The 14,140-nt window shown below is 41.8% G+C and overlaps 1 protein-coding gene across 3 annotated transcripts; it reads right to left on the bottom strand.

Annotated features, from left to right (window-relative positions):
• Positions 1 to 335: 335 nt before the first annotated feature.
• whamm (WASP homolog associated with actin, golgi membranes and microtubules) lies at positions 336 to 13,815 on the bottom strand. 3 transcript variants are annotated; one of them, XM_029455878.1, is made up of 11 exons: positions 13,120 to 13,815; positions 11,219 to 11,392; positions 10,795 to 10,945; positions 9,367 to 9,536; positions 7,381 to 7,588; positions 4,944 to 5,128; positions 4,361 to 4,447; positions 4,141 to 4,236; positions 3,081 to 3,471; positions 2,345 to 2,487; positions 336 to 1,513 (listed from the first exon to the last, which is right to left on the bottom strand). In XM_029455878.1, the coding sequence occupies exons 1-11, from the start codon at positions 13,798 to 13,800 to the stop codon at positions 1,421 to 1,423; spliced, it is 2,379 nt and encodes a 792-aa protein (XP_029311738.1). In that variant the 5' UTR covers positions 13,801 to 13,815; the 3' UTR covers positions 336 to 1,420. The 3 variants fall into 3 exon arrangements, with proteins under 3 accessions (XP_029311738.1, XP_029311730.1, XP_029311748.1); XM_029455870.1 differs by having other exon boundaries at positions 336 to 1,448; XM_029455888.1 differs by lacking the exon at positions 336 to 1,513 and adding an exon at positions 1,525 to 2,236.
• Between the last annotated feature and the right edge of the window lie 325 nt (positions 13,816 to 14,140).

Raw genomic sequence — 14,140 nt, 5'->3', positions numbered from 1 at the left:
TCTCTCTGCTCGCAGCTGCTCTCTAAAGTACACAGAGCTGAACAACTGGCTGGGGATGTCTGAGCTGTCACTGCAGGAGAGAAGTGAGCGACGGCTGCCGAGATCACAATATACGAGTCATCATCATGTGGGTGTCAAATCTGCCAAAGCATACTCAGTGGAGGTTCACCGGCACAGGTTGATAAGACACCTCTTTAGATGATGCGACTCATTTAAAGAGCAGGGGGTTTCATTTTGCCACCGGCGGATATCGGGAGTCACCGTGAGCAATCCACAGGAAAAGACCTCAAAACCGACACATTTTGAATGGAAAAGAAATCGCCAACAAACCGTGCTTATGATCTAATGTGTCTCTTCATTTATTTTTATAACACAGCCATCATCGGCTCGTCTGCATTACACCGTTTCATATCTTTGCAGCGATTACACATTTCGTCTGCAAACCATTTAATGCAGTTTGCCACACAGTATTTAGTTGTACATAATACATGATAGCCTTGTCTTTCAGGTAAGTGCTCTGACACAGGTTCAAAGGTCATAAGAACAATTTGCCCTACACATCAACCCGTCTGCAAACCTTTTTGCAGATTCAACCACATTAAAGAGTAATGCCATAATTAAAAAGGAAGTTTTGGTTATTAAAAAAACTTTAGACTTTAGACATGTAGGCTGTAAATAATTAACAGTGCTGCACTTCAGTACATAACTTCCTTCGGTTGAATATAATAGCAAAAACTACAAAACTTGGTTTGCAATAGCCCTTATTGGGGTAAAGTCGAGTAAAACACAAAAAGCAATTTGTCAGATTCAGATCAGCCGAGTTTGGACTCCACAATGTGAGAAATTGAGTATTTGTGACAGTGGAGTTGTTTAGTGTCTGTCTGCAGCCCTGCTGTGTGAAAGTCTCACAAAAAGCCTTTATCCGGGCGAGTTGGGAGAAATTCAATCATTTACACGCTGTACTACAGCACTACTGCTCAGCTCTTCTTCTTAATGAGCGCTGAACAACGCCTCATTTGCTCAGTTTGGGATTCCTGCAGCTTTAAAAAAAGGAGACTAAATCCTGATTCTGCCACTAGCTGGTTGGTTGGATTTGAGCGGTTCTGGATGTATTACAACATCTCGGGGCTATTTTTGAAAAGTGCAATGTTTAAGTCAGAAGAGGCGTAATCCCATCCATGTCTAAGAGGAAGCTTTTTTTGTGAAAATTTGGCAGTAATGTAAGCTGTAGTTCAAAACTGAGGAAGAAAACTAAGTGTGTGTGTGTGTGTGTGTGTGTGTGTGCGCGCTCAGCTGTCCCAGTCTGCACTGTGCATCTCATCGTCTCTGTCGTCAGAGTCAGAGTCAGAGTCGGCTGACACCTTCTTCATCCTCATCATGGCGGCTTTGATGCTGCGCTCCAGCTCGTTGTCTCCGCCGCTCAGGACTTCTGCATGTGCACGAACCATCTACAGCACGACGAGAGTCGATTTAAATACCACTTTTCATTCAGGCTCAATATTACTCCTGCTGTCTTTGGTGGGAAAACAATCGATATACATTTAGATTTTCTGATTTGAAAGCACAGGTGTGACTAATAACATTAACGATGTGTTCCAGTGAGCCAGCATGCACGATACAAGGACCCTGAAACTGAAGCAGCTTAATGGATTACAGCCATTATTAATGTTATTACTTCTAGCTGTGTCTGCTGCTGTCTATAATGGTCAACACTCACACTTGGACAAGACGTTATGGGATTTTTATTGCGGGCCGTAATAAAAACAAACCCTCACAACAAGTTGATAATGGTGAATTTCCATTATCGGGATAATCGTGAAAAAACTAATTCAAACAATGTTGCCAGCTTTTTTTTTTTATCCTTTCTTTTATGCAGGGGGACCTTATGATTTATTTATTACCTTATTGAATTGATAATCACTAAAAAAAGGATTTTCACTAAAAGAAAGATTTTTGTCCTACGTGATGCAATAAAAATATTAGATATAAAAGTACAAGGTGAAGTGATTCCAGTATGATTTAGTGCCATTTTAAGAGTGTTAAGCACATTTGGATGATTCATTTGGCTAACATCGTGAATGGCAATTAGTTTCACCAGGATAATCGTGACATGAAATGTTCAGATAGTGCCGTGCCTCAGTGCTGGTGCCTTTATTTTACAGTTAAAACATCAACTTGTGAGGTCTCTCGGGTGGACAAACCATGCACTGTTACTAAATGATCCAGTTGGGCATTTCTGTAATGAAATTTCTTGTTTTAGGGTTAGGGTCTTCTTCCTCATCGTACACAGATACAATTTATCTGCAAAAAAAGCTTGTATTGGCAGAACCCTAGAACATCTCACCTTCTTCAGGGTGACGCCCTGTCGGATGGCAGTCAGCAGAGTGCTCCTCGAGTCCCCAGCAGGGGACGCTGTCCTGGGAACAGTGACCTTTCTAAGCTGAATCTGTCCTCGCTGCAATGAGGCCAACACTTCATCCATTGTCCCTATAGCAATACAACAATGAAAGAAAACAGACAGTTGATGGAAGAAGCTGGAAGTACAGAATGTATATTCAGTCATTCTGCAGTGAGTAAGTAAGTTTGCATCTAAACATTTTTACTATACAAAACAGACCGCACTGTTTCTAAACTTCTCAAAAGCTCGTTACAGTCAACGTCACAGTCAGCAGGACCACAACTGAGGTAAAATGCCTTCTCTGGCCTCATGGGGGAAGTTGGGAATTTAGGACAGAACACCAAGTACAGGCAGGCACACACAAGAACACAGACGAACACACACAAACAAACACAGACGAACACACACAAATGAACAAACACACGAACACACACGAACACACACGAACACACACGAACACACACGCTTCCCTCTGTAAGAAACAAACACGACTTTCCCTGCAGTCAAATTTCCACATCCAACTGTATTGTATTTTTCCCAATAAAATAATAAATCGACATCAAAATGCTTTTTCTCAATCAACCAGAAGGATTTGGTCAAATAAAAAAATAAAAACATTTTGATGTGTATTATAAACAGACACAGAAAAAGCAGAATTATACAGTATATATTTCACGCTCACCTATATTTTGTTTGAGCATGTTCTTGGCTGGAAAAGGAGGCTTTTCACAGAGAGGCATCGGTGTGTCTTCAGAGGAAGGTGAAGCTTGGACAGGTGGAGGAGGTAAAGCAGGGGGCAGTGGTGGAGGAGGAGGAGGTGGAGGTGGTGGAGGAGGAGGAGGTGCAGTGGGGCAGGTTGTTGTTGGAGGTGGCGGTGCAGAGTAGATGTGGACAGGGATGTCTTTAGGCTGCTGTTTCTTGGGTGTTTTATTGCGTCTGGATGCAGGTCGGAGAGAGGGAGGTCCTTCAGATGGACCGAGGCTGATGATGGACAGCGGCTGGGAGGGACACGGCACTTCCGAAAGAGACATCCTGGACTGAGGAGTCTTCAGGATGTACTGCCCGTGTCGCCTCTTGAAAAAGAAGAATGGGGGGAAGTGCCAATGGATACATGTCAACAACATATAAAATATTTAATTAGAGACAATAACTGTAGATGTGCATGGAGAAGAAGACATGTGGTAAATAATTGTTGTAGGGCAGCAGCTGGGTGGAGTCAGCCAGGACATACAAGTATTTCAAGCATTAGTAATATTTGTGGCAGCAGTAAAAAAGAATAGTTGTTTTTTCATTTTTGCCTTAATTGGATGACTCTGGTCTGGGTATCGTCACCATGGAGTACTTGATACTTCAAAAGATACCCATCATGTGAATGGAAGAATTCAGTTGCATAAAATGCCACCACTCCTCATAGCGTTGGGATGTTTTGGTGGCATCTCTGCACGCTGAACTGCCAACTCTGTTTGGGTTGTGGCAGCTGCGGTATTGGGCCAATCACATGTGGAAACTGTTTTCTAGATCTGTGTACAATAAGGATTGAATGAATGCAGGTATTGTTTGACTGGAGAAGTTTCGATTCTACTTGGTACCGGAGTACTGATACTCAGCCCTACTGCCATCCCACTTTGGGGTCGAGTTAGTTCATCACTCAATTTTAAATTTGAGGTGAAGTATTGAATTAAGTGTGTATGAAGCAGGAGCCTCTGGGGTTTTATGGAGCGGAGACAATGAGAGAGCCTGACCTCTCTGAAGGATCGTAATCTGCTCAGAGTTTTCTCTCGCTCCTGGTCCACCCACTGTTTCCTCATCTGGTCCTCCTCTTTCCTCTTCTCTCGTCTCTGCAGACAACAGAAGGAGACAGCGATAGGTATTAGAGACAAAGAAGTGAACACGCTTTCATTTGCGGCTTCTGGCGATGATACAAGCTCCTCTGTGGGTTGTCTCGTTGCTGTGGTGACGTACCTGGTGGACCTGATGGTGCTGGTTGAAGAGTAAGGAGCTTTGCTTGGCGGGCAGCTGCTTCTGCTCGTGGGCCTCCATGCACTGATCCTAAAAACACACCCAAACAATAATACATCAGAATGTATGTAATGTCCTTAAAAATTCAGAAAATGCAGTGAAAGCGATAACGAGTGGAAATTAACGTCTCGTTTTTTTTTCACAATGTTCCACTTTTTTACTGCTTTGTTAAATATTCATGCCTGTAGATTATTGTACGTGATTCTTGGAAGCCTCTAACTAACCAGGGGATTCTTTCCACTTTGTTCTGAGAAATAAAATGTTTTCATTTCTTTTTTTAAATCAGACAAATGAACATGCAGCCAGCAACAGAAGAGAACGCCAACTGCACCAACTGTGCTTTAATAACTGTCAGCTAAAAATAAAACAGTATAGTAAAAACATTTTCCATAATAAAAGAGACATGAAGAGGGTAGAGTGAGGGAAATGCCACAATCTTTTTTTCATTAACATTTCCAATCTATTGTATTATCTACTATTCACAGATCATGACTTGTTAATCAATGTCGATGGAACTTGCCCGCACCTTTTTGTTGCGGAAATAAGCTCGCCGGGCACAGATGCCGCTTCTCTTGGTCTCCAAGGTCTGTAGGCTTCTTTTGAGCTGACTGACAGTGGGAGAGTCTTTTTGTTGAACACCTGTATAAACCAAGCTCTGCAGCTCCTCCGGATCCTCACACACATCATAGTACACCACCTCCTCCTTCAGCTCTACAACACAGAGTGAGAAAATAAATAGATGGCTAATACAATAATTAATATATTCCAACAATGGCATTGGAAAAGTCCTTGCCCATTGATGAGCATTTTAATCACAGTATAAACTTTGAACTCTGTTGAAAGGCTCCATAAACTCAGCAGTCTCCTTTGATTTGTGACATCTCAGATTTGTCGCTGTCCTCCCGCTGACTGTCTGTCTTTACTGAGCAGCAACTGGTGGAGGACACCTTGCTGCTTTTTAGTTGGGAAAATAAACCTGAAACTGGCCGAGGTAACAGACACAGACAGGCAGACACACAGCACGTGCATACACACACAACTTGGAAGCAAACATCACACGTCCCAGGAGGAGCAATTAGGGAACTATTTACATGCACAAAATATTTCCCCGAAGTAAACTGTGTGAACATGACTGAGTGACCAGAAAAACAGAAACCCCTGTACATCATAAGATAATCCAGTAAAAACAGTCCTGCAGTAAATGTGAAAAATCGTGTAGCGTGTTTAAATATAACTGACCCTGAGTCAGATGACTCAACTCGATGTGAAGTGTAGCATTATATTGTAGTATTAATGCAGTCCAATAAAACACTACCACAAACATATGGCCTAAAATGTGCCATTTCACAGAGTCAACCTCAAAACACATGTAAGTATTTAAAAAGGGTCAGTTCACCAAATTAAAATTAAGACGAGACGCTCCTCCACCTGCTTAATAGACACAATTTGCGTCAAAATTGTACTTCTTAAGGCCCTGTCACACATATGAAACGTATGCCGGCATAAGAAAATTTGTCAGAGTCCAAATACGTCCAACTTTTCATCGGATCGGAAAAGTGAACATATACAAATACGCATGTCTAACCTATTGATAGAGTATCACTTACTAATACAAAATGTATCAGACGAATGCCCAACGAATGCATAACGTATACAAAATATCGGCAACACGCTGGTGTACGTTGATATAAGGTAAGGTATAAGTAGTATTCGTTAAGAGCTCACTGTGTTACGCTGGGGTGCGTTGTTGAACGCTGATGTTTTGAGCATGTTCAAAATTACCAGACGTACCCGACGTGTGCTCCATAAGATATGCAGACGTTACGTGACGTTAGACATACGTGAATACGGAATACGTACGTGAATACTTACCTACGTAAATATAGTACGTAAATACCTACGTGAATACGTTAGAGGAATGTTAGATATAGGCTACGTCGGCTGACGGTAAACCCTACAGCCAATGTATTGATAACGAGTGGATACCCTATTCCTACCCTATGTTAAGATGATGCCTGACGACGGAGTAACTTATTAAACGTGTTTCTACAGTACAGCTAGCGTTCAGCATGTTAGCCGTTCTCCAGCATCAGCATGACGTGAACCAGACGGCACTTTTCCAGCTCCGTTGGCCAGACGCTCTGATACGTTTTAAATAAGTAAGTGATACGCTATCAATGTTTGACATACGCATAATAATTTGTTATGTATTCGTTATGTATACGTCAGCTACAACACCGCTGTGGAAAAGTTGGACGTATTTGCCTGCATATACGCCGGCACATGTTTCTGCCATATGGAACTGTGTATGTCTGGTGTGTTCGGCGTATCGTCTGTGTCCTTCAAACGATCACAACTTACCCTTAATTTATATCAACCTATTGCCGATATCTCGTATGCGCCGGCATACGTCTCTGTCATACGGATATGTGTGACAGGGCCTTTAGAGTCATAACTCACACAAACATGATGCACATATATTTTGTCATTATCTCTGATGCATAAACAGCCATAAATCCACTTGGAAATCAAAAAGAAAAAGACACTCCTTATCCTTATAACTTCCAAACTTGCCCGAGAATAAGCCGAGTTTTTAAGTTTTCTTTCAGTATTAAAGTACTTTAATACTGTTGTTGCTTAGGTGACCTGACCCTTTAGGTAAGCTTGTGTTTATTGCTTTTATACTGCAAAGCATTATTCACTGTATTACTGCATATACTTACATACAGTGTTCAGGCAGCAATTTGTGTGAGGACCGTTTCCAATTATAGTTAAAAAGTGTGAGGTAACCGTTCTCACTATTTTGTACTTAAAGCTTCTGGTGTTATGCTTTCTTTAAGAAGAAAAAGGTGTTAACAAACACAGAGACGTCGTTGTCTTTTACAGGGATTAGTCTTTTCTCAAAAGGAAGTGGCCTACACATCTACTGTTTACCACAATGCTGCTCGTCATGTGTAGTCTACCTTTAATCTGGCGTCGCAGCGTGTCTATCTGAGCCAACAGCAGCTGCTCCTCATTCTTCAGGATCTCAAACTTGGTGTCGTACAGTTCGAGTTGGGTTTCATAGAATTTCATCTCCAGCTGGTCCACGGTGTCCTGCTGCTGCTCGTCCTCAGACGCAGACCTGGAATCAGTTCTGTGGCTCTTGACTCTGCCAGACAGACTGCCCAACTGCACCGCAACGGCAGAAACATGTTAAAGGATCCCACTTGTGTCTTTGCATATTACAGCCTGATAAGTACATGACGTGCTTGCTTATTGCTTGACCATCTTCTAAAGCCATATCATAGGTTTGATTGAGTCAGCTGTTGTTGGTTTACATTCATTTCAGTTGCAATGAACTTTAACTTTTAGAGACTTGGTGCATTAATGTCTCATGGAGAGATGGTGAGGAGGGTGCAAGCAGGGGCTATTTTAAAAGAGACTCTTGTTGTGTTCAAAGACACCTTAGATGAACTTCACTTACGAGTCAACTTTCAAACTGACTCCACACAATCATATTCATGACATCTGTGTTTGTTTGACCGCGAGTTTGAAGTCTTTGACAAAGTTGCTTGTGAGGTTTTAAAACCATGTTAAAAGTCCATGTAACAAATGCAGCTGTTTTACTTAAAATGGATACTCACACTCTCTCTCTCTCTCTCTCTCTCTCTCTCTCTCTCTCTCTCTCTCTCTCTCTCTCTCTCTCTCTCTCTCTCTCTCTCTCTCTCTCTCTCTCTCTCTCTCTCTCTCTCTCTCTCCTCTCTCTCTATATATATATATATATATATATATATATATAAAGAGATTTATATCTCAAGGGACTTCCTGGTTCAATAAAGGTTCAATGAATAAATAAAAATATAAGATTGCTTGGGAGTGTCGTAAACAGGATAACAAGAAGTTTTCAAAATAATCTCTGCTTTCGACTACCCGGTGAAAAGAAAGGGGTCTGTGCTCGATAACCTGAAACACTGAAACCAACAGCTACCTGCGAGGTAGGACAGTAACTCAAGTTTACCTGATATGTAGTTAATGAGCTGACACATTCAGAGCATATGTATGTCCCTAAAGCTATGAATTATGTCATATATATATATAAATACATGCACTACACTTCTTGATATGACACCAGAGCGGCACACAGTGAAGTGAATTTAGATAATACACTCTCATCCCAAAATACATCTATATATACACATGTAACGGTGTCACGCTGTGACATCTGCAGGCACACCGGTGAACTCTAAAGAGCCACAGAGTTATGTTGACGTCAGTGCGAGATTTTGCGTAGGTGTAGCTTACTGATCTGATTTTTCAATGTCCACACACATCAGTCTCTGTAAGGGCTCATGTTGATTTCACAGTGGTAGACACTCCCGGCATTTGCATTTTTTTTAAAGAGCTTAATCGGATGAATAATGCAGCCACATGAAGGTGAAGGTCCTGAAAGTGTTCTCAGTTCTTTTCCAAAAAAGCTCAAAGGAGCAGCACGACGCCCTACAGCATCAAGCAACTTGCTGCGGTTTACCCAAAACATTGAGATCTTGACATTAGAAGTACCCCCTTCCCTGCACTCACAGATATGCATATACAGTAGCTGGCACGTTTTGAGTATGTACATAGACTCAGACGCACTGACTTATTCATGCATGCAGGTTTTGGAGGTGCATCGAGGGGATTTTCTGTGTTTTTACAGAGGCTTTATAAATAGATCAAAGGATCATAGCAGCCAGAAATTCACATCGGACTGGAATACCAAGTATAAGTTTCACTGTGTCACATCTCTACAGGCTTAAAACCACTACCGAAGCAGCGTCGGCCTTGGCACTGATAAATCTGTATGATAAATAAATCCTTACAACTGTGTAAGAGTCCACTACACCATTCTGAAATGTGCAGACTAATTACAGAACTAATAGAAAAGCTGTGATTTATGAAAAAAAAATACAAATAAACACAAGACACACCATTTCTCTGATGCCATTTTTCTTGCGGTTGAGGCACATATCCGTAGCTCTCATATGCTGCAGGGTCTCTTTGGCCAAAAGGAAGCGAAGTTTCTCCAGTCTGGGAGCTGCGGACGCCCAGGCCGCGGCTCCAAAACGACACTTGTCCTCCTCCATCTGCTTCGACATAGCTGAACATACACACAAGGGTCCTTTTAGTCCGCATCACACAAAGCACACACACACATATATATATATATATATAGAGAGAGGGGAGAGAGAGAGGGGGAGAGGGAGAGAGTAGAAGATGAGAGAGACAGAACATGGAGACAGAGACAGAAGAAGAGAGAGAAGAGAGAGAGAGAGAGAGAGAGAGAGAGATAGTGAGAGAGAGAGAGAGAGAGAGAGAGAGAGAAGAGACAGAGAACAGAGAGAGAAGAGAGAGACAGGAGAACAGAGAGAGAGAGAGAAGAGAGAGAGAGAGAGAGAGAGAGAGGAGAGATAGAGAGAGACAGAAGACACAGAAGAGAGAGAGAAGAGAGGAGAGAGAGACAAGCGAGAGAGAGAGAGAGAAGAGACAGAGACAGAACAGAGAGAGAGAGAGATAGAGAGACAGAGAGACAGAGAGGAGAGAAGAGAGGAGAGAGAGAGAGAGAGGAAGAGAGAGAGAGAGAGAGAGAGGAAGAGAGATAGAGGGAGAGAGAGAGAGAGGAAGAGAGGAGAGAGAGAGAGAGGGAGAGAGAGAGGAGAGAGAGAGAGAGAGAGAGAAGAGATGAGAAGGGAGAGAGAGAGAGAGCGAGAGAGAGTAGATGGAGAATAGATTAGGAGATGATATATAGAGAATGAGAGTAATAGAGATAGAGAGAGATGGAGATATAGAATAGAAGTAGAGAGATATAGATAGGAGATATATATAGGATAGATGAGATAGAGAGAGAGATATAGATGAGAGAGGGAGAGTAGAGAGAGAGAGAGATATTAGATATATAGTATAGATAATTGATAGAGATAGATAGATATAGGGTAGATATATATATAGAGAGATAGATATATAGAGATATATATGATGATATGGATAGATATGGTTATAGTGGAGAATGATATAGATATATTATGAATATATACATATAAAATATATAGAATAATATATATATATATAATAATATATAGATATATATATATAGAATACATAATATACATACATAAACATAATATTATACTAATATATATTATATACACATAATATATATATAATACAACATACATACATATTACATATATATATATATATATATATATAATAGTATATATATAATACATATATATATATATATATTTGCAACTCTAATGCACTTTATTTCCTTTGTGCTGAGGAATGACATATAAAAAGTAATTCATTAATTCATCCATACATAAATAAATAAGAGAAATAAACATAGCAACTTATACCAGCCAGAGCCTTTGAAGTCTGTGCAAAGTAGGTGACAGTGATGTCCTGAATTGAGGCGACTGCGTCTTCTGCTTTGGTTCTCCACTCCTCCGCCTCCTTTTCCAGAGCTGCAATTCTCCTAGGACCCAAGTCCTCAAACTCCAAAGACTTCTGCGGAGAACCACGGTAAGAAGACCACTTTACACTTTAACGCAGACTTCTTGCAGATACTTAATCTACATACATTTAAATGTGGCTTGTAGTTAAAGTAAGGTCGGTGAGAAAATAAAATTTGGCCTCAAATTTCGGTTGAATGAAACATTTAAATTCCTGATGCGAATATGTTCAATATTTAGATACCAAAAACAAATTGCATCTTCTGTATATAATAATGTACCACATCCTAAAATAGCCCACAGCTGCTAAAGACATGTCTGTTCTTACCAGGATCTCCATCTTGTAGAGGCAGGCCAGCTCTCTCATGTCCCTGAAAGGCTGCAGCAGATACTGGAAGAAGGTGGTGGCCACAGTGACCAGGTCCTGGTAAGCCTCGTCCTCTTCCTCGTAGGTGCAGAGCAGAACGACCATTCGGTCTGCACTGCCATGACTCTGCAGGAGCTGTAAACATGGAAGACATAAACACCATTACCTGGGTTTATTCCGAGCCCACAGCCGAGTCTTGGCTCTGCATGACTTTTCTTATCGCACTAATATAACAGTCGATATTTGTTCTTCGAGAATACAACACCCATAACCAGGTAGGCTGAAGTTTGACCAGGGAAGCCAGAGGTTTGCGGTTCAATGCCACTCTGGATTCCTGGAGTCTTTTCTCAGACACTCACCACTGAAGTCAAACAAATGTGTTAATGGAGGCATAACCATTTACACCATAGACCTTGTGTTCACCTAGATCAACTTGATCAATAACTGAAATGCTGTCAGATATTGGAGAGAATGGACACGGAGAACGCAGCATGAGAAAGTGACTTTTTCTAAGTCAGTTGTACACAAACCTGTTTGATTTGATTCCCTGGCCTCTTTATTTGTTTCAGGGGAACAATGTAAGGTTTAGCTGTATGATATAATGTAAATCAAATACAATAACACCACATACTATGGCCTTATATCAGCTCTCTGACACCGTGTCAACAAAGCATCATATGATCTAAAAGTTGCCGTTTACTGCATCACCATTACTATTGTATCAGATTGCATTAGATTGTAGAGACGTTACTGATGCTATGTACGCAGAATGTCTCATATCTCAGGGCTTTAAAATTAAGTTGTTGGCTGTCACACTGTAAGGCACCTCACCATGATATTTACTTATGCAAATGTAGGGGGGAGGGGGGGGTTAAGTTACATTTCTGTGTGCAAATCACTTTTTTGTCAAAGGGCAAGAATCACAGGCTGAAAAACAAACATCAGTCCTGGTGGTGTTGCAACATCTGAAGCTCTGAATACACAAACATCAAATGTTTGCGGTGTCATAGTATAACACCACTGTGTGGTGCTACTCCTGCAGGGGAACATTCAAAAAGATCAAAAGGAAAATATAGTAGAGCTTACAGAGGTTTCCTAAGCTTCACTAAATCCTCAATCCTTTTTCTTCTAATTCAAGGGAAACATTCCTTCAGATAATATAAGTGTGGCTTGTCCAGATTTATTTTTGAGTGCATCAAAGACAGCTTCTAAGACGTCTGAGTTGTGGCTGTGGTGCACACATGCAGGAGGCAATCAAGAAACAATGGACAAACCAAAACAGAGCAAAGTCTTTTGTGCAGTTGTTCTATTAGCTTGTCTTAAAAACGTTTCCCTATTGTTGCTGCTGACGTACCCACTGACCCTGATGGCCTCTATACCGCCTTATTACCAAAAGCATGGCCAAGATCATATAAGGCCATGCCAGAGTTGTGTCTAGAGAGTAACCCTTGATTTGCAAAATAGTTGAGGTTAGGCAATGACCTCGAATGGTTCAGGTGTGGTGGGTCGTTGGTCAGCGAATCTTGAAAGAGTTCTCGCAAATTTTCTGCAAAGCAAGGGTTACCATCAAGACACTACCCCTGCGATCTGGATTTGGGGAGTTCAGTCCAATCTGCGAAGTTACTTTGCAGCTAGGTAGTGTGGTGTAGAATTGGTCAGTGCACACGATCCACCTGGATAACACACCTGACTCCATAGCACAGCGGTTCACTTGGACAGCGCGCTGGATAGGTGGTGTTTATTTTGGTCACTGCCAAGCTTTTTAATTGTTTGACCTCCTATAGCCTATCTGTGAACCGGATGTGAGCGCATGTCGCTCATTTGATCCCACGGCTGCCACACCCCCCCCTCACCCCCCTCACCTGTCGCACGTGACCCTTGGCCCTCGACATCTCCTCCTGCATGCTCTTCCTCTTGAACTCCTGCAGATTTTCAAAGTACTCCTCGACATCTCGCTCATCTTGCGTGAACAACGTATCGAGCACAATCTTTCGTCCGCACATGTCAATGGCTGTGCTGAAGTATTTTTCGAGTTTCCTACATGGCGTGTCAATATCCCTCTCATCATCTTCTCCGGGACCTCCTGACCTCAGAGTCAGGAAGAGCAAGTCCCAAATGTTGCCTTCCTCGAACTCTGTCAAATCCGGGAAGCAGGTTACCAAGATGTCAGCCACACATGTAAACTGCAGATGGATGTGTTTCAGATCGCTCACGGAGAAGAGGCCGGCCCAGCTCATCTGAGGGTCGTCGGAGACAACTTCGGCTTTGCGTTTCTGCCGTTGTAACGTCCGGTTGTGGCAGGTGACGGCGAACTTACACTCGATGACGCTCCACTGTACGATGAAGCCCAGTTTAAATGTCTCTGGCTCTTCAAATATGTTACTTTTAACGGCCACCCAGCCCTCAAGACTATCCAACCGCTCAATCTCTACGTTATTCATCTTAAAAACAGATGTTTCACTTCGGCCTCCGAGAAACTGCTGGCTCTGTTTACAACGTCCGCCATTTGCGTGACGAAAGCCGCCTTCAAGGTCCTCATACATATCCCGAACTCTCAGCTGATCATTCTTAATCAGTAATGATCAGTGCGTTGGCTGGTTTGTATTCATCTGAAGGATGTGTATATATTGTTGATAGTAACAGTGTTGGTTGTTTCTAACGTCAAAGCAACAGTTACGGAAAATGTGCCATCTTCTAATTTCGATCACCGGGGTAAAGAAAGAGCACATGGGGACGTTTACGAGGAGTCCTGAAGGCACCATAATGTTCCTTGTTTTGTATTAAACTTCGACCTTTAAATCACATGTTAGGGGAATTCCGCGTATTAATAACAATACATGAAAAAGTATTACAGTGTTAACAACACCCAGTCCCTTAATTAGC

The sequence above is a fragment of the Cottoperca gobio genome, chromosome 3 (assembly GCF_900634415.1).
Source record: "Cottoperca gobio chromosome 3, fCotGob3.1, whole genome shotgun sequence".
Taxonomy (NCBI): domain Eukaryota; kingdom Metazoa; phylum Chordata; class Actinopteri; order Perciformes; family Bovichtidae; genus Cottoperca; species Cottoperca gobio.
Note: the sequence above shows the minus strand (reverse complement) of the source record. Positions and strands in the feature narration are given on the sequence as shown.

Bases quoted from the DNA above. Each gene is read 5' to 3' on its own strand.
- whamm (XM_029455870.1), bottom strand. From the start codon at position 13,800: ATGTATGAGGACCTTGAAGGCGGCTTTCGTCACGCAAATGGCGGACGT. The intron at 11,393-13,119 runs GTGAGGGGGGTG...CCATGTTTACAG, and splicing joins CCAAGGGTCACGTGCGACAG to CTCCTGCAGAGTCATGGCAG. The intron at 1,449-2,344 runs GTGAGATGTTCT...GTCGTGCTGTAG, and splicing joins AGGGCGTCACCCTGAAGAAG to ATGGTTCGTGCACATGCAGA.